The 27,348-nt window shown below is 42.4% G+C and overlaps 1 protein-coding gene across 2 annotated transcripts; it reads right to left on the bottom strand.

Annotated features, from left to right (window-relative positions):
• Nucleotides 1-226: 226 nt before the first annotated feature.
• GAN (gigaxonin) lies at nucleotides 227-27,080 on the bottom strand. Of its 2 annotated transcripts, none has more exons than XM_021541222.3 (11): nucleotides 26,822-27,080; nucleotides 13,184-13,298; nucleotides 11,977-12,327; nucleotides 11,307-11,524; nucleotides 10,305-10,426; nucleotides 9,694-9,806; nucleotides 8,461-8,610; nucleotides 7,982-8,118; nucleotides 7,376-7,504; nucleotides 1,420-1,529; nucleotides 227-669 (listed from the first exon to the last, which is right to left on the bottom strand). In XM_021541222.3, exons 1-11 carry the CDS (start codon nucleotides 26,986-26,988, stop codon nucleotides 488-490), a joined length of 1,794 nt encoding a protein of 597 aa, XP_021396897.1. In that variant the 5' UTR covers nucleotides 26,989-27,080; the 3' UTR covers nucleotides 227-487. The 2 variants fall into 2 exon arrangements, with proteins under 2 accessions (XP_021396897.1, XP_077642503.1); XM_077786377.1 differs by lacking the exon at nucleotides 26,822-27,080 and adding an exon at nucleotides 24,148-24,157.
• Between the last annotated feature and the right edge of the window lie 268 nt (nucleotides 27,081-27,348).

Here is a 27,348-nt window from a genome sequence, read left to right as displayed (position 1 = left end):
CAGCAGGGAGGTTGGTTATCATGTAGCTTCTGTGTATTAAGCTATCCAGTTCCAGATAGCAAATGGATTTGTATCAGTTCCCAGCAGGGGAAATGCACCTGAAAGCCTCTTTTTTTTTTTTTTTTTTTTTTTTTGCTTTTCAATAAGCTTTGCCAAAGGAAACCGATTCCCACCAGTTTCACACACAAAAATCCTCCTTCAATAACAGGGTTTAAACTCCAAATGGTTACGACTGAAGGTGTTTCCTTGATCTCCCCTTTTATTTTCCCCCTTCTCTCCTCTTTAATGTGTACTTAAGTTATTTGTTCCCGAAACAAGTACTGAGACTCAAGCTTTGTAAGCATTTAAAACAAAAACAGTTACCATACCAAAGCACAGCATACAGTGTAATTTTCAGCTGTAATTTCTCAGCTTTTCCTTTAAATAGAGCTAGATTATGGTGGACTGCACAGAACTCTTCCAGTCTCCTCCCCTGGCAGCACACGGATCACGGCGAAGGGACGCGGATGCGGAACAATCCCTGCTGCAGCTGCAGCCGGAAGAGTTTGCAGTTGGCGATGCGCAGCGCTGCGCAGCCCGTCCGGCGCAGGTCCGAGGGGAACAGCGGCTTCGTGCGCTGCCAGGTGCCCGTGCTTCTCTTAAATTCCCTAACATAGTCATAGTTTGTACCTGAATTAACGAAAAAAAGAGATGAAATGCTTAAAACTCACTGCAGCTGCCACCACATCTAACCTCTAGTAAGGCAAATACGTGAAAGAGAGCATGCACAGGAACACAAGTCAGTGTCTGGATGGGTGGTTGAAATTATCATCAAAAAGGAACTACTATGACATTTCTGATCTACTTAAACCCACCAAATTTGGAATTTTGTTTGCTTATATTTTGGAAAAATCCCTACTCCACGCTCATATACGTACACATGTCCACAAGTCTTCCAAATCTCTTTTCAGAGCATGGCCAGACGCTGGCAGCTGCAAACTGAGCATGTTTGATAGCACACATCTATTTGATTGGGATTGAGAGCCAAGAGTCACTCTCACATCCATATGAACCACTGGACAATGCCCCTAGAATGCAGAATTGTGTTTCCCACTGCAAAAACAGGTGCTACAACCTCAGGCACTAACAGGTCTTCTTGTACTTAGATAAAAGCAGTAACACACTCTTAGTCCTGATCACTTGTGGTCTTCAAACTAATCAACCAAATCAAGCCAAGGCTCATAGCACTGAACTTGTTACTGAAGAAGTCCAAAAGCCAGCCTATGTGTATGTCCAGCATAATCCCATAATCCCCCTGACCCACAGTGACAGAACAGTGTCCCAGCCTCTTATTCTTAAAATGTTCAGTCTCACCAGTGCCAGGTAATCAAAATATTGGAAGGAAATGAGCATAAAGAGGTTTTTAGTCCTGGCTCTGACCTGTATCGAGATCTCCAATCACGTATATGCTGGCTCCGATGGGCACAGCTCCATACACGAAAGAAGAGCTAGTTGGGATACATAGATTCTGGTCATTTAGATAAATCCACCTGTAAAAATAACAATTAAAAAACAGGATTTGATTTTTAGTGAGCACATTTAAAAAAATAATCCAGAGTCTTTTTGCAGCTGTAATCTTTGACTCAAAAGCAGAGTGTACATATTAATTTGTTATGTAAAGGGAATATTGCATAGTTTGGGATAGTCCTGGTTTCTCCCTGCCAGGAAAAGCAGCTAGTACTGCTGTATCCTGAAGTTACTTAATTTCAGAATTGCTCCACTCATCTGTGTAATCTACCTAAAATAAATTATTCTTGCAGCCACACAATATGACCTTCTGGAAGAGAGCAGGCAAGTTAGAGAGCCAACTATGCCCGTCAATCTTCCCTACAGAGAAAATTTTAGGCAGTTTTAAAAATAGTCTTTAAATTGTCTTTAAAATAAACACATATAAGTTTTAATGATCCACAGTAAGGGAAAAAACAACTTGCTATAGCAGAACCTTGTTATTAAGCAGTGTCTCCCCCATATAATTCTTCAACTTCTTTATTAGTGCTTTATCAGGAACAACAAATCCTTGCCTACTACGAAGAATGCAGCACTTGGCAATGCTTAACTTCAAACAAGGGATAGAAGACTGGAAATCAAAGTGGTAATGGAATTTGGAAAAGAAATGTCCTCTATCTGGAATTGCCACAGACCTTTCCAATCTCATATCAGGCTCTTTTCAATCCCTTTCTAGCTCCTACAGTAATCTTACAATTCCCCTGTGTTCACTGTAAGCACAGGCTCATTTCAACACTACATCAGCCTGATCTTTCCACCAAGTGAAGAGCAGTTTTCCTTGTTGAAGCCTTTGGGAAACAGGTGGGGATGTACTCCTCACCCACGTGGGATGCTGGTTTATAAAGAGGTCCCAAGAGCTATCAGCATCCTCTCTGTGGTTCTGAAACAAATTCCTACAAAATGCCACTGCACCTTTGCAGATGCTGTCACAGTTACCACACACAGACCCTGACATGTACAAATCAAGGCCATTTTAGGGGACTGCTCCTACACTTTTCATTAAATAATTTACAGAGAACATGAAGGTCTGAGAAACCTTTGAACATCATCCCATATATTTTCATGGTCATACCAGGTTAATTTGAAGGAAAACGTTAGAAAATGCCCTCCCAGATACTGCTGATCTTTGAAAACTCTGCATCATCTGAACTCCTAATTCAGAAGTAAACCGCTGCTCTGGCACTGAAGGAGATACTGCTCCATATCAATTATCTTGGAGATAGAAATCAATTTTTAAAGGGCAAATGAAAGGATTTGCTGTCCATTATTTTGTCTGTGCTGTACACTGAAGGATTAATGTTCTGCACAAAGTAAGGAAATGGTTTGTAGCTGCCACAGAGGAGGACAGATGAACTAAGGAGAGAAAAGGAGTTCTCTACACTGTTTCAGAAACTCTCACAGATCAAAACAACTTGCACCATATTTCATTAGCTTCCTTCCCTTACCAGGGAAGGAGAAGGGCACAGTATTTTCACTGCTTTTTAGCAGCAAGTGACCTAGAATTCTGAAAACTGAGTAAGTGGCAGAGAAATGCAGAAGGAAGACTGGATTTTTTCTTTAATTCTAACTATAGGACCAGGTTAAAGAAGGGGAAAAAACTCAAATCAGGAGTTTATCTGCACCAGATACTCTGGGTTTTGGAGTTTAAATTAAAAAACCTAAACCCACAGGGTGAGACCCAAGCATTTTCCTACTATGTACCACCAAAGGACATTATTAAAGTTTCTGTAGCTGCTTGTGAAAATTCATCCTCAGGCTTTCTCAACATGTATGCTTTAAAAAACAGGCACCACTTTTCAGGAACACTCACAGCAGCTTTAGCAGTTAAAACTAGGAAGGAACAAAGACAGGAAGGGCAAGGGGTCACGTTTCATCAGAATTTGACTAAGCTCCAGCTTAATGTGGGTTGTGCCTGCTGTTTGAACAGTATGGAAAAAACACCATGACCAAAAATTCACAATCTTCAGGAATCTGAAAACAGTCCTTGGAACAGAACTCTTGCGTACTTCCCTGGGATGGCTCCACTCAAACTGAGTCCAAGAGGAGCAGGGGGAAGGCAAGTCCTGCTGCAACCATGGGCAGAAGTGATGGCTCTGAAACTGGAACAGGCTTCCACCCAATTTAAAAAAAGAAAGGAAAGAATCTTGATTTCTTTTAGTCTTAAAGTGAGACAAACAAAAAATCCATCCACACTGCTGCAGCTGATGAGTGGGATGGGGGTAACTGCTTTATTTCCAAGTGGGAAGTAAATAAAGATGTGATACAGAGCCAATATTCCAGACACGTCACCTCAAGATCACCCAGCTAAGAGACGAAGCTTGGAAATGAATGAAAATACAGGTTCCTCTCATCTGACAGTGCTATCAATCAGTGTTCTCATTACATTTGCATAAGCACTTGCTTTTAATGAAATCCCTGCACACTGACTGGAAGAATGTTGCTAATTACACATACTATGTTACAAGACTATTTAGTTCACTAGTTATATGCTGCTGAAAGTTCTTTCTTATTTCCATGATGTTCCAGTAGCAAAAAGAAGGATCTTTTACCAAAGTACTGCTGCTGAAAATTCTCTCTCACTTTTATGCCCCTTAGTACCTGCAAATTTTCATAATTCCTTTTTGAATCATGAGAAGAAGGAAGAAATCCTACCCCACTTACAGACTACCAGGGAAAGGCAGCAATGGCCATCCACCAGCAGATCTTGCAAAGAATCCTGAAGTCAATTTGGGCTGTCTTAAATATTTCCAGCCATCCACATTGAAAAGAAAAAAACTCAAGTGTGCACAGACATCATCCAATTCTCCACTCACCTACATGGTGCAAAAAGTGCATTATAAATTATGAACTCTGATAGAAAGTCTGCCCCATCAATGTCTTGAGTATGTATTTAAGACTTCCTGCTTTTTATGGAGTAGATGAACACTGGATCACTGGGTGAAGGATACCTTCACATTTCCATCTTCCATTTTCACATTCATTAAACCTGTTTTTAGCTTGATCGATAATTAAAAAAAACAGGATACAATGCACACAAAGCTCCATCTATAGCCTTTGAAAAAAAAATCTACATCCTGCAAAAACCCTGCAGTCTGACATACAGCTTTTTCTATCTTTGGGTTCACTTAAATCCACTCATGCATATGACTCTGAAGACAGCCTGACAAAACATTTATTAATACAGCAGCACTTCAAGTATGAGAATTATTTCCTACATTACCCTGTTCACATTTCATGTGGATGCTACTATTTTGTCTCACTTCATTTATTCTATTACTTGTTTATACAGCACAGCTTAACAGGAGTCTCAATGTTTATTTTTTTGCTAGTGTGAAGATCTCAGCATATCCCCAGTCTTTGAAAAGTCTGCGTCATGGCTAAGAATAACAATTTTTAAAGACTCTGCACTGTGAGTTATTTTGGAGTAATTTACTGTCAAAGTAAACAATATTAAACAAGTCCAGTCCTTTAATCCAATTCAAGCCAGAATTATGGCAGCTTACATGAATTAATATGTTTATATACTGATGTGAGTACATCCTTAGACATTGACACTGGAGTAAAACCTGTAATTCAGACACTCAGGCTCTGGGTGCCTGGCATGATGCTTGACCCTGTGCTCTGGCAATGAGGCCTGAGGCACACATGGAAATTTGTGCAATGACACAGGTGTGCACTGCTGCACGTACCTCAGCACCAACACCGTCCCACAGCTGAACTCACAGTCCAGAGAGCTCTCTGCATCCACAGAGAAAGGGAACATAATGGAGTTCTCCACTTAAAAACAGCTGGAAAAGCCCACAGCTCATTACAAAATATGCAACATTGGCAAGTAACTTTTTAAAAAGTCACTGTGAATTTTGGTTTAGACTGCTAGAATTGATCTGCTACACAGATCTCTGAGGGTACCAAAACCTGGGATAATTGACAGACCCTGGAGCTGAGTGCTGGAACATAACACAGAGACACTGCACCCTCTTCTGGCTACAGCACCCCTGGGCTGAGCTGGGGCCTTCCAAACCCTGGGAGCACCATCCCCAGGCAGCAGCTGCCACCATCCCAGCCTTCCCTGGTTCCCCAGTTTCCACAGAAATGCCCAAAAGCTGTGCCCTGCCAGCAGGTTCATGCTGAATTAAATTTCTAAGCTCAGACTGGGCAGTGGCAGAGCAGAAAGGCGAAGTCTGGTATCTCAGCCGCCCTCCCCATGTGCCTCCTCCATCAGCTCCATCAGTCATATCTGCTGCCTCCCCTGCCCCGTGCCAGCCCTCACACCACACAGGCAGCACTCAGAGCAGCTGGGGCAGCTGCAGTTTTATCACTGGGATCCTGCAAGGCCTGGGGCATGCCGCCGAGCAAAGCCACAAACCCATCCCAGTGTGGCAGTCAGCAGGTGGCACCACGGCCTCACCTGCAGCGCCCAGGCTGGGCCCTCCCAGCTCCCCAAAATCCACTGCACGGGAGCCCAACCTGCATCAACCAGTGAAACAGGTTTGCAGCCACTGCTGAGGAATCATGACCTTCTGAAGAACAGAATCAGGCTGGAAGTATTTCAAGTAAATCCACTGAAAATAGCAAGTAGGATAGAGGGGAGCACTTATTTCCCTTTCAAAGGCCTCTCGCAAAACATTAATAAGCTTCTACCATTTCTGCAGCCTCCAGAAGGCTAGCAAACACTAAGGGAGATTCAGCAGCAGCAGCCCCTCTGATCTGTCTGCTTCTTTTAACCAATTTAAAGGATGTTTTTCTTCAGCTTAATTTGATTATAGCTAGTTTAGACATCACTTTGAACAACAGAGAAGACCTCTTCATACAGAAATTAAAGTCTCTTTACAAACACATCTTGCAAGAAAATTATATAATGAATTTACATCTACTGTACTATTTTTGTGTCCTTTTATACAGGTCACTGTCATAAATCAGTCTTGATCTTCTAATAAAACATGCTAATTTCCTTCACTTGTCAACAAGCCTTGAAACATCTGACCACAAAGTCTTTCTAAAATTTAATTTATGAAAGAAGAATAACCCAATTTACAGGTATATGCAAGAAAAAAGTCACTAGAGGAACCAAGTTTGTCAGTTATGACTGGAGAAAAGGGTGCCTAAACAAAAATTTCAATGTAAGGTAACATTTTGAATGGTTACCACATATAGTAAGGTGGATTCCACTACCAGAGCCAAAAGATAAGAAATGAAGTAATTGGAAGCAAACTCAAAACAAACAGAAGGAGATGAGCCATACAGTGTGGTGAGATGTGGGATGTATAGCATCCATAGTGTCTTTCCTATGGCAAAAGCCTACATGGGTGCTATCAGCTATAAATGCCTGGGGCAGAAATGCATGAAATTTCTTATCTCTAGGAATTCCCTAAGCTGCAAATCTTTGGAGGTAGGAATGGATCATGAAGAAATATTCCTGTACATTCATACATTCCTCCATAGAACCATGGAATCATTTAGGTTGGAAAAGACCTGTAGTGAGCACTCAACAGGGAGCTGTGGGCACAAGTAGGGGTGGGGGCAGCACTTGGGGAAATTGCAGAGTGCAGGGGAAGAACAACAAACTCCCTGTGTGACCAAGGTGCTTCTCCTGTCCAGGGCCACTCAAGAGCCACATGGTGGCTCCAGGGCTTTAGGCTTGGCATGTTAGAGGGAAAAGTGGAGTGGATGGGCCTTCAGTAAAAGCCAAACCAGGTGACAAAAAGTGAAATGAGCAACAGACACATGGCACAGACTTCTTGTGATTCAGAGTGCAGGAACAAGGGATGAGGGAGCAGGCAGGTGGCTGGATAGCAAGTTATTTTCTATGTTTAGAGCTGCAGTCAGTTACCTTTTAAACTCATCATGATAAAATTCTGATTTGCATGTCACCATCTCGCTGGCTTGGCTGTCGTCACGACTCCTGACCCCACCAAATACATAAAGCTCAGAGGCAACTCCACAGGCCACTGCCCCAAATCTGAAAATTCAAACAAGGAAAAAATATTAATGCGGTGTACCAAAACCCTTTTTCATACCCTTCTGAACTTTATCCATCTTTTACTCTTTTATTTATTTATACACACAGATGCCTTAAATATCCAGCAAGATGAGTCATGGATATTAATTGTAAGTGCCTAATTCAGATCACAAAAAAACCCCAAAAACAGTAAAAATATTTCTGTCTAAAAATATTCTAAAGTTCCAATTGAACTATAATTTCCTGTTTTCACTTTGCATCAGAGAATTAGTGCTTGTAACACCAGGGCTATGTTTCTACAACATTTGTATTTATTGCCTGGATGCTTGTCTTTACTCAACCACATGTTAACTACAGGCACCATGACTCACAAAGACCTGGTGAGGCCATCTTCACAGATTCATCAGAAAAAGGACACTTTCCTCCCATCAGAGGGCTGGAAAAGCAATCTAGTTCCTCACTTCCATTTTCCCTCACCTCCTCTCTTTGAGAGGACAGATTGCTGTCCACTGCTGAGTCCTGGGGTCGTAACACTCCACAGATTCAAACAGTTTTCCATAGGAGCCTCCACCCATTGCATAGATTTTCTTCTTCATAGCTGCATAGCAGCCAATCTTATGGAAAAAAAAGAAAAATATATCTGAAATGACATACAAATGCACAGTATTGAGAGCTCAAAGCTGTCTATACACACACACGCAGACATTTGGGTTGCCTATACCCCATGTCAAACGTGCGAGGCACAAAAATACTCAGACAGAGTTTTGTTTTGGTGTATAAAGACAGAGCAAGCTGCTCACTCTCATTGCATTTTGAGACTATTTGCTACAGCTTCTACTTGAAGCAAAAGATTAAAATACATCTTTTTATACATATATATATATACACACACATACATATATGTGCATTGACTATTTAACAAGAAGCAACACAATAATATAAGATGTAGTTTTTACCTTTCTAACCATGGTCAAGTCTGGCTGCTTGGTCCAGGTCCGGCTATAAATATCATAGCTCTCCATAGAGATCAGCTCCCTTTCACCATCCTCACCTCCCAGAATATACAGAATCCCATCAATCTCTACCACACCAAAATTATGCCGTGCCTAAGGAACATCAATAAAGTCAACATTGAAAAACATAACTGCCATTGTGAATAAATGAACACAAATGAACACAATCTTATTTTTCAGAGTGTCTGCACAGTGCTATTAGTATTATGCCTGGCTTTTGTTCTGTTTTTTGGTTTTTGGGTTTTTTTAACATGGTGAAGTCCTAAACACCAGCATAAGACTATTAATTTAATCAACTAAACAAAACAAAGGGTATCAAAAGAAAAGGAAAAAAAAAAAAAAAAGCAGAGCAGCAGAAGCCAAAGAGACCACACAGAAATCTAAGAACAGAGCTTGGCCATAGTTCAGTTTCCATAGTGGTGGTCTCCACAATGAAGCTGTTGCTTTCAGGTCTCTCTAGCAGCAAAGCCTGGACCCATTCTCTGTGCAAAGGCAGCTCTTCTATTTGGTATGTATGAGCCCAGCTACCCCTCAGTCTCACAGCAAACGTATCACAAGCAGGAAATTTAATGCATCATAACTAAAATGTACATGCCTTTGTCAACCAGAGATTGCAAAGAGGAAAATCCTGTGGTAAACAACTTCTTAATAAACACCCTGTGCTGATTTACAAAGATAAAAACACGGGTGTATTAAGGATATATGTTTACAAATAACAAACTGTTACTTTTTGATGGAATGCAATTATGAAGAAGGAAGCATTAACTCAAACCAAACCTAAATATGTCTGTGCAAGCCAAGTTCTGTATGTTGGCCAGTCCTCTGTCCATCTTTTCTGCACAGTCCGATCCCTTTGTCCATCTCAGAGGTCTCTTGTTTTAGAAGGCCAGTACACGCAGAACATTAAGTATACTATAGGACTGATTCATTATGAAATTCCTGAAATTTTGTAGTTCATCTTACAGTTAGCTCTTCACCAATTGTTTAGTTTTTCCAGATCCAGCAGTCAGCATCAGACCACAAGAACAACAGGATATAAGCAGAAGTCAGTCTGTAGCATGATTTTGAATGTGTAAGATGCAAGCAACTGGAGATTCAGAACAAAATTTTGCAGAAGAAAAGGAACATTTTGCCAAAGTAAAAACTTAAATCCCAACAGTTAGATAGAGATCTTGCCTCATGCATTGGTGGTAAGGAACTCCATGAATTGGTGTCTGGATCATATTTCTCTCCAGAGCTTAGCGTTCCCTTGTTTTCATCCTGACCACCAAGTACAAATAAAAATCCTTCTGTAAAACAAAATGTAACATAATCTTAAGAACAGGACTCTCAAGAAGAGGACCCACACTTGCACACTGAGCAAAACAACATGACTGGTGAGCTGTATTCTGGAATTCACCAAGAGATCCAGACCAGTCACAGGTCAGACTTTGGACTGGAGAAGGTAAAGCACATACTTACATCTGACTCAAGTCTGCCCCTGCAGATACCCTTCAACATATTCAGTGATGCAGTAACTAGAATTTACTTAAAACATGAAATACTCCTGGAGAGACAGATGTAGCAGATTCCCACAAAACATTGCAGGAATAGTGATTTTAAGACACTCAGATGACAGGGATTTTCACAAAGTCAAGTACAGTCTTGGGCAGACAAAGGGGAAGCATGAAATAACCCCAGTGCAGTCAGTCTTGAAGAAAATATATTATTATAAGCTGTATCTCAGATTTTGAGGCACTGGTAAGTTTTCGTAACATTGACTTCACAAAGATGAAGTTCCCCTTTACCTGCTGACAATACTCCATGATTGATCCTTGGAATACTCATAGGAGCAAGTTCAATCCAGAGCTGTCTATTGGGATCATAAAGAGGACACATACACCGCATCACTGAGGTTGGTTTCCGTGATCTGAACACAGGGTGGGGAGGGAACAAACAGAAACAGACAAAGACAAGAGTTTTACGAGTTCACTGTTAACACCTCGTGTCCAAAGCTGGCTTGTTCTTGTTTTCGTGTATATTCATCACGTGGCATTTCCCTGGTAAGGAGAAGACCCCCAAACCAAACATGTAAATTGAGTTTGTACACACTTGGAGACATAAAAAGCTGACTGACTTCATTCCTACTGTATCTGCCTGTAACCTTTTTTATGAACTTTGAACGAGCTAAGAAGAACCGATATAGAGTATTAGTAATGTCTGAGTAAAGTGATTCACAAACTGACATGCAAAATGTTATCTGAGTGGTTTACAACGCTTCTATAAAGAGCTAACATCTAAATGCTAAATTTATTTAAACAGGACTGAATCCTCCCTTCTGTTGCAGGGAGTACTTAAGAAACAAAAGGGATCCTTGTGTGGAACAGGAAGTTTCAGCTTATCTCAGATGCACCAATAATGACTTTTTTTTTTTGAAACCACATCTATCTATTATAAATAAAACTGTTTAAAGCACATGTTCATTACTTCTAAGTTTTGTTATAGATGCTTTTCAGATCATCAGAAATGATTCTGTGTTTAAGTCTATTCAGTTTAAAAAATAAAAACTAGCCAACACTTACTGAACAAACAATCCTACTCTAAGTTTACAACATGTGGAATGTCAGAAACAAAATAACTATTTATTGCTGAATCACCCCCAAAGGTATTTTAGGTGTGTCTGACCAACGTAAAACAAACTCAAATGATAGAGTATCAAGTAATAGGTGCACACATTCTCTGCACTCTGTGTTTTCAGAGAGCCACGAGTGCTGGCCCTGGGACCGGCTATCATGGCACTGCACACTTACACTCTCTCTTCCCCCCCAACAGTCACGATGCACTCGGAGTAGCCCCGGGGCTTGAAGGAGGCCAGCATGGCCTCTCCCTGCTGCGGGGGTGTCAGGGGGATGTTGTTGCACTCCTTGACGATCTCGCGGACCAGCGGCTCGCTCATCATCTGCTCGCGCAGATACGCCGCGTCCAGCCCCGACACCCACACTGCCGACATCACATCCTTCATGTGGACCTGCGGAGGCAGCACAGACACAAAATCACTCCCAGCACGGAGGCACACGGACTGCAGATGCTTCTGTGCTTAGCAAATACTTGAGGGTTTTTGATACCGGCAAGTAATAAATTATACAAGACAGTGTTAGTAAGAAAATGCACCAAGTCCTTAAAGTTTCTTTGTAAACATGCTACTTGCTTTCCCATCATCTAAACACGATTATATCATCAAATGTCAAAATGGTGCTTTTTTTTCTTAATGCCTATTAAATAATGAAGGCAGCAGATAATATACCATCCACACAGCTTTCATCTTCTTACTGCAATGCCATGGTCTGCATTTCAGGCAAAATTCAATAAATTCTGTAAGATTAGTGCTGAAAGAAACAGATCTATTTCAAGCTCCCACTGATTAGAATGAACACTCCGATTTGCGCCATGTTCAAAATACAAACATTTGGATGTCCTGACCTTTCTGGATTCTGAATCATGAGAAATCCACCTAATCACCGCTTCAAAGACGTATCTTTCGTTTCCAACATTGAGCTTTTCCATCGACAGCACTTCTTTCAGTTTTTGAGGAGTCAGTTCCAAGAATTCCTCTGTGCTGCTGACATCTCGAAAGTGAGTTTCCAGATACTCTGAGGCAAGGTAGTGAACATGATGCAAACAATAGTGCAGTGCAAAGTCCCGAATACCAATACAGTTCTCAGCAGCTATGCAACCTTCTAAAAACTCACAGCAGAGAGTTTTTAAGTCTGTAAGCAGCAGGAGATCAGCTGCCTGTACCACATCTTGGATAGTTTCTTCATTTAGCCTGATCTGCAAGAATTAATTTAGAAGTTATAGCTACTATCACTCATTCGTTCCATGACATGCCTGCATTCATTACACTCATTCTCAGTGGCTGAAAAATGGAGTATTAATGCCAATGTAAGAATCAGGAGAAACTGATATGACTGCTAACCATTAATTAATTAACACAGGGTTGGAAAGGCATTTGCTTGACAGAAGGTGTGGAGCAGAAATTTTGATAAGTTCCTGAAGTAACCAACCATAAAATTGTTCATCTCATCCAGGAACCTAAAATGTGTTTTGTTGTAATAAATATATAATTTTTTAAAACACACATGCAGGAATGAATTTTAAGCCAAATCTACCTTTTCTTTTTCTGCTGAAAGCTAAACTCATTCATCAATCTCAGTCTGGTTCCAAATAAACTAGACACACCAACTTTAATTCCTGCTAAGGCTCCTGGCAGGCAGATCTGACAAGAGGCCAGAGAGGTGGGCACGAGGGGCAGGGAGGGAGGGTGCCTGGTGTACTCCTGGATTACACTGAGGTGTAATCCTTACTGATGGGGTCTCCATCTCTGTAACTACCAAAGCAGTCCTCTGTCACAGCTGACAAACACTACCTGTTTTAAAACAGGTTACTGAAGGTAGCCACCAATTTCAATACAAGCATTTGACATTGACTCTAAATTTTAAAGTCCTCCCCTGCTGCACAAGAAGAGGAGAGAACTGCAGAGCCTACTGCCTCTACTTCATATGCACAGTCCCACTCTGCAGAAGCTTTATCACAAAATTTTAAGCACCTCTCAGGATAGCAGTGTTAAAAATTCAAGTTATTTTGCCAAATAGTCCAGGTGAGTTTTAGGGTTTTTTTAATACCATACCTGCCCACTGAAGATGTAGTCTAATATCTCTTTCATGATATCAACAGATATCCCTTCGAGTTCAATCTTGTATGTTGAGCCATCATCCTTTGGAGGATTGTAATTCAATTTTGTTCTAAGAGAAGAGAAAAGGAAAAGAGCAAAGTTCAAAATCTGGGCATTGCTTGCTGTCAGTTTCTGAGGAATCTGAGATCTCAGAATATGGATGTCTTGAGCCACACACAGATGTTAAAACCTTTCCATGTGATGGAAAAATTATCCTTTGAATTAGCACGTAGGTATGGCCTCTGATACTGCTCATCACATTTGCAAACTGAACAAATCTGCCAGCCTTGCAAACTACCCAGGCCATCAAAGAGCCAAAGTATGTTTTATCCCAGCTCATTCATCACAAGCATTCAAAAACTTCACTCAGACCTTCCAACAGAACAGCAGCTCTGCTGACAGATGAAACACAAGAATTTGCTTTGATAAAGGTAGGAAAAAACTCAAACCAGAACAAAACCAAAGCTTTTTTTACCAAGGAAGAAATAATTAGAGTTAGCAGATGTGATCAGACTATTCACTGGCAGCACAAACATTTGGATTGCATTACCATTTTGTGTAGTTTATGATGTTATCAACCTAATGCTGTGCTTGGCTGTAACCAAGCCATGCACTCACAGTTGCAGGAAACAGCCCATGTGCTGCTCAGCAGAACTATAAATATTCATCTACATCAGTGGACACTTCACTTACAAGCCATTTCTTTAAACATACCAGGAGCCCTGTGATGTGCCTGTGAATAGAATGGTGGAGGCTAGGGGAAAAGGTGAGGAAGTAATAATAGCACAGCAGACACTTTGCCTTCCACCAGCTGTCAGTGCAAACACTTCTTCCAGGAGAGACAACTTTAAGTGTTCAAAAGGGAGCAGCATCCACCAGTTTGGTGCCAACAGCCACAAGAGCTAATAAAAGATCAGTTTTAAACATATTTTTCCACAATTTGGTCAACGAAGAATACAGTATACAAATACAAGAAAGTTTGTTTCCCTACTTCTGTGTATATATAGTAACCTACATCTATACCACAGCACACAAAATAAAAGCTTTTAAAACTTTTTAACATTCATTTGAATATATTCTTAGATAGAATCAGATTCTTAATGTGAAAAGCTGTGGCTTTGCTAAGCTGAAAGTGTCCAGCCTCCTGCTATCCACACTCATGCTAAGCAAATACATAAATAAGTCTTAGCTAAGGGCAGATTCTGACTCACTTACTCATATAGGAATAAATTAAGTTTCTCACAAAATAAGCTGTAACTCACATCAAATAAAACCTTCGTCTGTAAGGAGCTATTTTTAAGTGTGAAGAAGGGCAGTAATTTTAGCCTTTTAGTTCATCATATTTGTGGTCCTGTCTTCACATCCCTTTTCTACTCTGCAGAACACCCAGAGATAGCAGTGCCCATGCACCAGGGCTGGAGCTGCTTCATGCTGTCTGTACAGCACCTGGCACAAGTTACAATACAAATAACAACAACGTGGCGTGGGTTAGGAAATTGTTTATTTCCTAACACCTGCAAGGAGATTAGGAAAATTATGTGACTCCCATTAAAGCACATGCTGCAATAGCAGGCAATGATTTACAGCTTGTCAGCTGAAAACTCCTGCCCCAAATGTACATTTCCAGCAGAATGTACAACATGTTCCTCAGCCCGAGCCATCCTTGCCCATGTGAAATGTGCATTTTCCATGTCTACAAGCTCCAAATGGGTCACAGAGCACATACACACAGGGCAACGTGCTTCTTTACACACATTTTCAAATCCATCCAAACTACTTCCATTTACACTTGGGTTCTGGGATTCTTGGTTTTTTGTTTTCTTCTGGATTCTTTGTTTTTTGGATTCCTAGGAAAAAACTGTGTTTTCTTTTAACTTAACATAAAATGTTTCAAGGCTCCCAGTGTCTGGCTTCCTTCAGCAGAAAAGATAGTTGGGTGATGCCTGGATCTCACATGAGTCAGTAAGTAGCTGTTATGATCAAATACACAGCAGCATCTACAGAGAACCTGGGGTGTCCAACACATCGAGGGGCTTAAAATCCAAGGCATATAATAAGCATGTTGATGCCAGCACTAATGGGGAGATTAGGGAAAGGACTCGTGCTATTTATCACTAACTTTCATCTTAGCATCACCTGTACACACCCAAGCTAAATCACCTTATTGCATGGACTTTACGCTGACACCTCCTGGTAACAAGAAAGTGTTGTTCAGAGTTTTTGGGTCTTATCAGGGTAGATGTTCTAATTACTGTGTACTTTTTCAGACATCAACAGTTCGTGAGCTGTAAAGAAATGACCTAGGCCCTAATGCAAGGCCAAAACATGAAGGCAAAGCAGAGAAATAACCTTGAGAACAAATCAAATTACTTCAAAGTTACAGACACTCGTATCTAGGCAAACATTCACCTTATGCAAACGCTTCCCAGTTCAGATTAAATTTTGTTCCTATCATATGTCATGGGAAGCAATAGTGATGCATCTGTCACATGATTTTAATTTGTTGGTTAATAAAATACAAGGTTTTTTATTTCAGTACAAGTACTTCTGAGCTATGCCAAGAGAGCAACTCCCAAAAGCAGCTGGATGTACACCTTGTCACTCACGTCAAAACTGCAGGACAGCTAGTGGCTGTTGGGAAGAGGGGAGGAAAAATATGAAGCAAGGACATATTATAACCAGGTTTGGGGCTGAAAAAGTTTAAGAAAAAAAAAATCATGGGTCCAAATGGAAAGAAAGCTGAAGGAGGAGAGAAAAGTAGGAGGTGTGCAAGCAGAGGGCAAGGAGCCACATCTCCTCTTGCATCACCCAGCATCAGCTGTGACCTGCACCCACACCTCGCCTGCAAACTGAGACCTGGGCATCCCTGTCATAACACCAGAGACAGAAGCAGAAAGTTTCCAAACATATTTGTTCCCAGTTCAGAAAGACAATGGACAGCACATGTAGAAATATTTAACCCTTGCCCACTATCAAATTTCATTTTAGAAAGTAAGTTACCAGCTAAGTTTAAGCAGAGGCTCTCCAATCTGTCAGCATTCCAGAAGGAGGATGCCTTCTTTCTGCCATGCTCCTCCTCAGGGTGATTTATTCAGCCTGTGATTTGCGTGGCTGAGAGCTGGAAGGGGCAATCAGCAGCCCAAGGTGCAGAGATGGGCCAGCTGCAGCACAGCTGCTTCTAACACAGGGATGTGACAGCTTCCTACTGCAGACAACATTTCTAATTACTTTAAAAGCACTCCAAGCTGCCAAACCACAGCTGAAAAGGCTGCCTCAGTCGTCCTTAATTCACATGGAAGACCAGAACATCGAGATCTAGAAGGAAATAACCCTCCCAGCCAACCAAACCCCCCCATGAGTTGGCAGCAGAGCACAGGCAAGACAGACCTGGAGGAGGAAATGGAACAAGGCAACTTCTTCATCCTGTTTTCTCAAGTAATTTAATTTTGAGCAACTTGACTCCATACACATTTTAAAACAATAATTTCCATTTTTAAATTAAGACGATGATTGTAAGTTGAAATTGCTTCCAGTAACCTAAAACTATTCTATAAATGCTCAACATCCATCCCAACATCTTGTGCCTCATCAGGAAAACTGCTGGCACACAACACCTTGGGCCAGTAGCATAAGAACAAATGGGTTGATGTGTTTTGATGTTGTCTGTGTGACAAATTTAGAATCTGCTGTTCCACATCACTTAAGGAATACAATCTAATGAGTCATCTGAAATGCTCTACATGAGGCAGAATGAGGATAAAAATTCCAGTGCCCCTTCTGTATATGTAAGCAGTATAAGCAAGGTGAATCCTCAAAATGAAAACACAGGCTCAGGAACTGATGTTGATACTGCTAGGGACAACAATTTACCTCTAATGACATAAAACAGATTCAAATAATAATAATAATAACAAAAAAAAAAACAAAAAAAAAACAAAAAAAAAAACAAAAAAAAAAAAAAACACGCAAGCAAAAAGCAAACCAACAGGTAAATTAAGACTGTCCACAGTTCTTGTTAAAATTAGGATGGAACTTCCAACTTATTGTTACTTTAAAAGAGCAGAACAAATCAAAGCACAACCAATACTTCTGACCTTACAGTCAATCCCTGTGAAAGCACTGTTGTGGGACAGTTAAGATTTATAAGAAGCAGGTTGAAAAAAAGAATCCATGCGTCTGAAAACTTGGTTTTCTTACACTTTATAGTTGAAAGTTTATAGGAGGGGAATAATCACTTTTAAATACTCAACTAGACAAAACAAAATGAAAATTCAAGTTAAGAACTTGGCCACCACCACCACCACTTGCTTTCCTGAGTCAGACATAATTTTGTGGGAATATTTTCATCTTTGAAATCTCTGCCTTATCTGTAAACTATTAAGAAAAGACAACTGAAGTGTTTTTACAATGGTCACGTAAGTTATACAGAGAACAAGAGCACAACTCTTGGAAAGCTTTAATCCTTAGAGTGCCGGTATATTGGAACCTAAACAAATAAAGAAAACACCTGTCTGCAAAGACTGTGCCTACCAGAATGCTCCAGACCACACTCACCACAAGCAGGTTGTTGATATTTACAGTGAACAGCCATCAAAAAATCTGGGAAACAAGAGAGAGACGCTTGGGTTTGATGCTTGCATCACAAAACTTTTACCTGCTCTCACATCACCACAGTGCAAATGCAGTTCACTGACCTATTTACACTGCAGGGTGTCAGGAACCAGACAAGAGGGAGACACTTGTCTTTTGGAAAGGAGCTGTCTTCCCAAATTAATGATTTTGCTCCAGATTAGCCATTAAGGGCTGGTCTATACATGCTTTGCCAGTATTGCCACACTAGCAAACTTTAATGTTCAAGTAGCAAAGCTGTCCTTCAAAACCAAAGGGCAATAAAATTGGGTTTGATGATTTATCCTTTACCTGCACCAGTGTTTTGGCCTTCTCCAGAGAGCATCAGCATTTTAAAATGAAGTTGGACCTCCAACAAATGGTTCCAGCAAAGACATGCACCAACCTAAAACATGCTCACAAGGATGACTCAGTCTCAAAAATGACAAGTAAGTACTTGGAGATTTTGTATCACTAAGGAGAAAACAAAAAATCTGCTTTTAACGCAAACATAAGGTCAATTTAATCTCCTGGTCTGGGCTTCCTTATGTAGGTTTTAGTCTTTCAAGTAGAAGCTTTCCATGGTGAATCTAATTAAGTCCTAGTTAGGACTGACCATTTTAATGGTGAAGTTTTTCATTTGTCTGCCTTCATCCCTGCAACATTTTCTCCCATAAAGGCTGGCCTTTCTACGTGCAAAAAAACTCCTTAATAATCACATTATTAAACAGGTCAAACATAAAAACATGATGCAGCAGTTCACTCCACCCACTGCCATCCTCCAAAAAGATATTTTACAACCAAATCAGAAGGTTTCCTTTGAGGTCGCACCCTGGCCTTTAGCACCACACATAAAAGTCAGTCTTCACCACACCCTGCAAAGGGTGCCAGCTCTCAGAGCATTTTGGCTATGCCTCTCCTATGTCTCTCTCCTTAAGATTATCTCTAACTCCAGATCTCAAGGCAAAGGAGTCCATTTAACAGCTCAGCACAAAAACTTGCACAAGGTGCTTTGTGTGCTTTAAGAGAAACAAAAACTATGACATATAACTTAATTTTTTCAACTATTGAAAAGTTTAAGTCAGACAAAAATGTAGTTTTCTCCCTTTCCATAAGAAAAGGAACAAGGCAATTCCTTCAACAGCAGCACAGGGGACATATATAGGGTTCATGGGCTTTGCTCAATGAAGAGCTTGTTTACCATGAAAATCTGAAATTACCCTGATTACACTGAGCTCATCCAGAGCTAGATTGCAATCTAAATTGGAAATCTACCCTCAACCAGAGTGTCTTGCCTAAACATGTGAGTTAGCCCTAAGCAGACAGAACACACACTCAACAAACCGTGCCCAAGGACAGACCCTGGCAGTTCTCAGCAGCACCAAGGACCTGATGTTTCATTTCACTTTGGGTTTCTTTAGCCAACACAGAAATCAAACAGGCAACAGCAACAGCTGAGCTTGAAAACAAGTCAAACACAAGCAGTGCAGGTCTGCTGCTGGGCACCTGTGGTTCTGCACCCTGTGCATGGCACAAAGCACAGCTCAGGCTCAGCTGGTTCAGCAGTTGCTGTTCATCTGTGACAGAAACACCTGCTGGGTTTAGAAAGGTGGTTTGGGTTTGGTTTTCTTCTGCTCCACTTGACACTCGAGTCCACTCACTGAACTGATGATTCCCAGCAGTGTCACACTTTTTAGGTAGCAGTTTGGAACCAGGACTTCCTAGTTCCAAAAAAAACCAAGGAAAGATATTTTTGAAAGAGAGTTTTAAGCCAAGAAATGAAAACTGTCTTACTTGAAATATGTCTTCTTTCAGATTAACTCTACTTTTAAACTTGTTAAAAATGCATTTTTAGAAGAAACAAGTACAGTGTTATACAGTACCCATGCTGCTAAATTTTCTGTTAAATATATTTAAGAAACATAATGCTCTGTAGCATGTGTCTAATAACCCAAATATTCCTGTATTATAATTATATTATTTTATTTAATTTTATTCAATTATATTCCTGTAAATATTATTATATAACGAACACCAATAGATCTGCTGGGAAAACTTGGATTAAACAGGTTTTTATACCTCATTTATCCTTACAGCACGTGGGAGGAATAAGCAACAGAGCTGGAGAAAGATTTTCATAATTGATGGTAAGTATGAAGTCAAATGGACAAAATTTTAAGTGCATGATTAGTGTTGTGGAACAGCTGAAAGAAGTTTGGAATCCAACTGAGATAAGCAGCAGAATTCTGGATATGCCCGGAGCTGGAAAACACAGATCTGCAAGATTTTCACAGAAAGCAGTGCCACAGCCAAGAGGAAGAAGAAAGCAGGAACATGGATTTCATCAGCACAGAAGCCTCCAACACAGAGCACTCCCCATGTCCATAAACAAGAGCTGCAGCAGGCAGCCCACATCATCCAGGGGATGTAAACCAACATGCCTGAAGACATAAACCAGCCACCAACCTCATGGGATTAAGGACATACTTCCTTGATAGGGCCAAGGACTTTCAGAGCTGTGCATAAGCAGTGATTTATTTTGGTTTTTTGGACATATTAAGCCATGGGAAATATGAAGAGGCAAAGGGTAGCACTATATTGGTACTCAGTACCAGCACAGAAAGAAATTTCTGTACAATATTCAGAATAAGAGTCTGAAGAGAGTGAGGAAACAAATCTTTTCAAACCATTAATTATTGCTCATATTTGCCAGTCCACACCAGGAAAAAGGTCCTTTAGTAACTGCAGATCAACAGAAACAAAACAGGTTCAAAGAATTAAAAAAGAACATCACCAAAAAAACCAAAACACGAGTGAAGCATTTCTGACTCATCAGCTCCAGACACATCAGCCCTGTTCCAGTCACAAATCAAGGGGAAAAAAAAAAATAAAAAAGGCTCTTTTAATCATAAAAGTTTTGCCAAACAAGGCAATTAAGGCAAGTGTAAAGGCAACCTACAGAGTATAAATTACCCAGACATCCCAAGCAGCCCCATCCTGCCACACCTTCCATCCCAGCTCGCCTCTTACGTCAGGCACGCAGATGAGCTGCGCGTCTCCAGATACAAAGAAAGGACAAGAAATTTCATCTCTAGTTCTCCTGGGTAAACAAGATGCTCTGATTCCCAGTTCTCCCTCTGCCTGACATGTAGCAGCAGCACAAATGTATTTTTTTACTATTTTGGGCTGGGTAAGAGCCTTATGGCTTCTTTCCTTCAGGCGATCTCTAGGGGCTTGTTGGAGCAGGAATATAATTAACAATTCCCCATTCAAGCCTGGTATAGTGACTTCTAAATCCCATTTCAAACCATAAACTTTTAACATTCCTTTATCACAGTTGCCCCTCAACTGCTTATCCAAACATAACATGCATGTAGGCACTTCTGAATTGTGCCAGGCACAGAGTTTCTGGCCAAGGCAACTATTTTGATTTATTGCCTCTCAAAGCTACAGAGACTTTACAACTCAGCTACCACTAAAACATAATAGGTAGCATTTCAAGTTCATTTTTTTTTTTCAATCAAAACCAAAACAAAACTATGCCAAATTTAAAAAACAAAGTCTGGAAGCAAATTCTGGCCTGATCTGTTCCTGACTTCCTACTGCCAGGGCAGCCTCCAAAGCTCCCAGGAGACTGCCAGAAACAAACTTCTCAAAAGAAACCTTGAAGACAACAATGGCTTTAGAGCCCTCCTTGACACTGCAGTTACCACAACACCGCCCTGCACACCCAGTGAAGAGGGAACAAGCCCTGGCACAATTACAGCATGATTTGGCTAAAGCAGAACTTGGGAGCAGGGCGTTCTGACAACCAAACAGCTCCCAGCTCCAGCTGCCATTTGTGTTCCTGACTTCAATATTTATCCCAAATTGAAGAAAAGTTTTAAAACACTATAAAAGATCTCTATAAATGTCAGTGAAGACCAAACAGGTACCAGGAAATAAGCAGCAGAAGCTCCTGGCATGTGTTGGCTCCTACTTGACCTTGTTCTACAATATTCATTGTCCAACAGGTGTAACAAGAATCACCCAGTGGCACCTCCAGGGTGCAGGGGGGACATCCTGTCCCAGCTCCCACACCAGCACTCATGGATGCTCCCAGACATGCTCACACAGGGATGGAGTCTCAGCAGGCTCCCCTCGTGACAACTGCAAACGCTCCAAGTGCAGGCACACAGAGGAAAGGGCAGGAGGTCAGTCATGGGGGGCACGTCCCCCACATCTCCATGGAAATCTATTTCAGCATTGGCTGTGGCTGTGCAGGGTCTTACAAGGTCTGCAGTGTTTTAGAGATGTCAGAAGGTTGAACAGGACAAGTGAGAAGATGCAAAGGCTGTCAAGTTATTTCTGACCAAAGCCCATTTACAAGCAGTACAGCTATTTATAAGTACGTAAAAATAATGTGAACTTAACCTCACATTTACATTCTTGTTTAGTTATATTATGCTCCTCTGAAAAAAGATTTAAATATGATTACTGGTCCATTACTGAGTTTGAAAAGCCTTGGGGAACAGTATAGAACACACACGGCCATCTGTAATCTGCTCATGCAGATGCGTGAAAATCAAAGACAAAACTTGCTGAGATAACAAAAATGTCTTAATTCAATTTGTAATGCAGCAGCACAATCCCTGCGTGTAACAACATTAAATTTGTCTAAGAATATGGGCTTAAATAGCCTCTTTGCTGAGGTAGTTCCCACGTGCTCCCTGTGATCCAGGCAAGCAGACAGTAAATGAGCAAAATATAAAGAGGTGCAAGTTTCAGCTGGCCAGGAACGACTCATGCCAGCCAGTGACAGATCTGTTCAGATGGGAACATCTGCTGCTACTGCTCAGGATACCAGGAATGCTTGGACCAAGTCTATCCTATAAAAGGTTGGTGGATCTATGCCACAACTCAGGCCAAACTTACTAGTGCAAGCATGGTTTGTTCAGGGAAAAGCCCTCTCACACCAATGTAATTTACATCAAGCTCTCAAACTAAATAAATTAAACCAGGGCAATGGATCTACACTAAGGACAAAGAGTGCTACCAAAAAAAGGGCAGGTTTCTGGCTGATTTGTTACAGAAGAGAAAATCAAGAGCTCACCTGGCTTGAATATAACTGCTCTGGGATGCACAGCAGCATCACCTCGAGCCAAACCACACTTTGTCCTGTGGTGGTTTCTTCCTGAGGAGCCCTCCTTTTCTCAGGCTCAGGAACATACCACAAGATGTTAGAGATATGCAGGGAGACTTCTGTGCTTTGTAAATGGCAGGATTTGCTCCAAGGGCACACAGAGGGATTAGATAAACCTGTACATATAAAAGAATTCTGTAGGAATTCACACAACCACTCCAGACCTCACTGGCCTGAGAGAGCTACAGACCACTTGGCATTAAGCAGTTGAGGCAAAACCTCAAGAATCAAACTACCACAAAAATTAAAATTCTTACTGGTCCCACAGACTGAAAATTTGAAAATAAACCAGGCTTTTTTTATTTTTCTGTACTTTCAGAAGCCACCCTATGGATCAGACAGACAGGTGGACATATAACAACGACCCCAATAAGACTTCCAATATGTTTCTGTGCCCCTTCATGCCTTTTTTTCTCTCTCCACTGAAGCTGCTATATTTGAGCTGCATGGATAATCCAGTTGCCAAATAACTAGTGGGAAAACACATCACTATAATTTACAAGTGTCCTACTCATAACCAGTCAGCCAAACAGCTCCCATGCAAAACTAAAAAACAGGTAACGCTCCTCTCTCTGTGGCTGCACAAATCCTTCAGCACACACAGACTGCTCACACCCAACCACCCCCTCACAAAGTCCATGCCTACTTATTTTCCTACTCACACCCTAAACTAGGCATTCATGCAAACCCTACAGTTTCTGAACTCGCCCACCAACTTGCCCACAGCCACAGCACATAATGAGACAGCCAGACACTGAAAACACCACATCAACTCATACTTCCACTGCTTCACTTCAAGTTTCACGTACATGCTTATTTTTATTCCAAGTTTTACTTCTGAAATTACTTAATGGATTTTTCTGAGCTTTATATTGGAATTTTTCAAATGAGAGCAATCTGAATCAATTGGCATTTGGAGACTGTAACAGCCTGTGGTACCAGAGCTTTGGAATCAGCTACCCTTAAAATACAGTGACAGGAAATTCTTGTGTCTCCTACAATAACTGTTTATACAGAGGCCTCAACTGATTTGCACAGACTAGGTACAAGGTGGAGATTAATTTCAACTTCAAAAAAAGCCACTGTGTTCTTTGGCTGGAAACACAATGCTTCAACATTGGCAACCTACCTGACCAATTCTACCCAATGTGAAGACCAGCTGGACTAAGAGAGAGATCCTGGAGTGATAAAAAGAAGAGAGACAGGCAGCAAGTAAAAATTAGGCTCTGCAAAGGTAGGCAATACAAATGTGTTTCCTAATGTGCCATACAAGAACTAGGTACATGTATTTTTAGTTCTTTACATCTTGAAAACTTGAGGAGAAGACATGAGTAAGCTTAAAAAAAAAACAAACCTCACATTTAATCATATTTATATATTAATGCATGTAACCTACTTTCACACATAGTTAATGAGTTCCTTCATGAGATTTGAACCTGAACAATTCTGAGCTTAAAAAAACCACAGCTCTAATGACTACAGGTTTTGTTGCTAGTGTAGTTGTGTCTGGAGCTCTTATTCCTCACAGACAATTAACCCATGTTTCCCCAGTACATTTTTCAAAGATTAACAAAATGCAAAACTTAGAGATGAAATTCTGTGAAAAGGCTCCATAGGGCAATCTACAGTATCTTTTAGTTAAGCATTTTTTTTTTCACAGTAAAAAAATTGACATTTTCTGTAAACACATCCTGCTGTAGCAGTAGAACAGCAGTTTTTCCAAGGACATGACCTCTTACCACCTGCAGCAACTCTTCTGAAACCTAATGTCAGGCATATGGTCATCTAAAATATGATGCCCAATGACCTAAGAAGCTTTCAGGCATTTTGAAGAGTATGAATCAATGGCTCATTTCTATTTCACATCTTTGATTTCTTTCACCACAGTCTTCCAAACCTGCTTCTCAAGACAAGCAGTGACAAAAAATTATTAGTAGTACATAGGCTCCACCATGTCCTTTTTGCAAATTCTTGATGATCCTTCTATGTGCATTTTATATCTGTTCTGCTAGCTTGGTGCAGAGAACTGTTTACTTAAGTCTGTGCATGACCATTGCTATTTAAAAGTTATTCACCAGCCTCATATTGTATTTATTATTAGTTTAATTTTGTACTTGAGAATGTTAAAGTTGTACTACAATGGTCACCCAAAATAATGTCTTGTTTAAAAGCAGACGCTATGACACTGCACAAGGTTGCATTTTTTCAGATTGTAGCATAAAGAATTCCCATCCTCACCTAGCAAAAAAATGCAAACTTTATGTCAACTTCACAGGAAGCAGCAGCTGGAAGAAGTGTCCAAACAGTACAAGAAGTCTGCAATCAATTGATGATAATCCCGATTTTAAATGGTACAGAAGGTCTGCTTCTACTTTACATATGAGGACAAAAGAAATGCCTTATTACCTGCAAATGAGTGGACTTAAAAACACCTTGAAATTATGCACTTGTATGTTTTGTTTACCTGCTCTGACATGCAGACATGTACCATGAGATCTCGTGGAGGTATGTTCTTTTCACCTGCTGTCACTGGACTTGACAGCACTGAGTGTGATGGGGTTCAGACTGGTGTCAGCAGGACTTTCCATGACCTGGGTTTCCCTGCACAGCTGCTTGCCAGGCACCTCAGAAACCATGACTGTGCTAATGCAGCTCGTCCTCCCCAGCACTCGCTGTCAGTGGCACAGTTCTGACTGCACATGCTGGTGACACCCCTGCCAAGAGCTGCCAGCGATCCTGGCACGGCCAGGCTTTGTCACTCTGGCAATTTCCAAGCGATGTTCTTAGATGTTGCGGGGGCACACGCGATGGGGAGACAAACCTGTATTTTTATTTTTCAATTTAGAAGCCAACGTACTTCAGACCTCATGATCACCACCTGGAGCCCTGTCTTGCTAAAAGGCATTAAGGAGGAAAAAAATGATGCTGAAGTGCTGACTCGGTGCGGCCGAGGGACACACAGAGCCCAGCACCTCACAATGCCCCCGGGATGCTGCCCCTCGGCCGGACACCACCCTCGCCATCCTCACAGTTCACTCTGCAGGGGTCACTTGTTCACAGCGGGCTCCCGGCAGCAATGAAGTTGTTGGGGGGATTTTTTTTTCCCTGGTGGATGACACAGCCTCTCAGAGCTGGAAAAGCAGCGCTGTGATGCCGAGAACACGACGGGTCCTGCGGAGGGGCCCGGCGGCACCGGCCGGAGGCAGGGAAGGAGGGAAGGAGGGAAGGAGGGAAGGAGGGAGGCAGGGAAGGAGGGAAGGAGGGAAGGAGGGAAGGAAGGAGGGAAGGAGGGAAGGAAGGAGGGAAGGAGAGAAGGAGGGAAGGAGGGAGGCAGGGAAGGAGGGAAGGAGAGAAGGAGGGAAGGAGAGAAGGAGGGAAGGAGGGAAGGAGGGAAGGAGGGAAGGAGGGAAGGAGGGAAGGAGGGAGGCAGGGAAGGAGGGAAGGAGGGAAGGAGGGAAGGAGGGAGGCAGGGAAGGAGGGAAGGAGGGAAGGAGGGGGCCCAGCAGCTGCTCCCACAGAAGCGCAGGATAGCTGGTGTCGGAAGGGAGCTCAGATCCCCCAGTGCAGCTCCTCTGCCAAGGCAGGCACAGGGCAGGAGCTCCCACCTGGAGCAGGTGACAGGAACGCGTGTCCGGGGTTTGAACACCCGCAGAGGGAACTCCGCGCCCTCCCTGCGCTCGGGGTCCGCGGCCCCCGCCGGCCTGCCCCGGCTGCTCCGTCCGTGCCCACACGCGGCGATCTCGCTCCTTACATAAGCCCGGCCCCGCCGAGCGGCCGCCCGGGGCCCGCGGGCCCGGCCGTACCTGATGTAGGGGCTGGCGGCCGCCAGGATGTTCTTCTGCACCGGGATCTCCTCGCCCTCCAGCACCAGGTGCGCGTCGCAGAACCGCGTCTCCTCCCGGAACGAGCTGAGCGCCCGCAGCAGCCGCGCCGGGTGCTGCGGGTCCGACACGGCGCTCGGGCCCGACATGGTGCTGCCGCCGCCGCCGAGCCGGGCCGGGCCGGGCCGGCTCAGTCCCTGCCCTCACACCATGGCTGGGCGCCCGCCCGCCGCTGACATCATCTCCCGGCATCATCTCCCCGCGCCGCCCCGCGGGGGCGGCCCGGAAATCTCGGCTTGCTCTCCGCACGGCTCTGCAGTGGCGCTGAAGGAGGTCCGGAGGAGGGAGCGGAGCTGGGGAAGGGGCTGGAGGGAGCCCGGGGGGTCAGCCTGGAGAAGGCTCCGGGGGACCTGCTCGCTCTCATCCTGGAGCCGCGGGGGGGTCAGGCTCTCGTCCAGCAACGAGCGGCAGGACAAGAGGAAATAGCCCTAAGCTGCACCAGGGGAGGA

The sequence above is a fragment of the Lonchura striata genome, chromosome 13, assembly GCF_046129695.1.
Source record: "Lonchura striata isolate bLonStr1 chromosome 13, bLonStr1.mat, whole genome shotgun sequence".
NCBI lineage: Eukaryota > Metazoa > Chordata > Aves > Passeriformes > Estrildidae > Lonchura > Lonchura striata.
The sequence above is the reverse complement of the archived record's forward strand: the minus strand, read 5'-3'. Positions and strand labels throughout refer to the sequence as shown.

Coding starts and splice junctions, on each gene's coding strand:
- GAN (XM_021541222.3), bottom strand. CDS start 26,988: ATGTCGGGCCCGAGCGCCGTGTCGGACCCGCAGCACCCGGCGCGGCTG. Junction 13,299..26,821: donor GCCGCCAGCCCCTACATCAG/GTACGGCCGGGC, acceptor CTCTTCTCTTAG/AACAAAATTGAATTACAATC. Junction 12,328..13,183: donor ACTACATCTTCAGTGGGCAG/GTATGGTATTAA, acceptor TAATTCTTGCAG/ATCAGGCTAAATGAAGAAAC.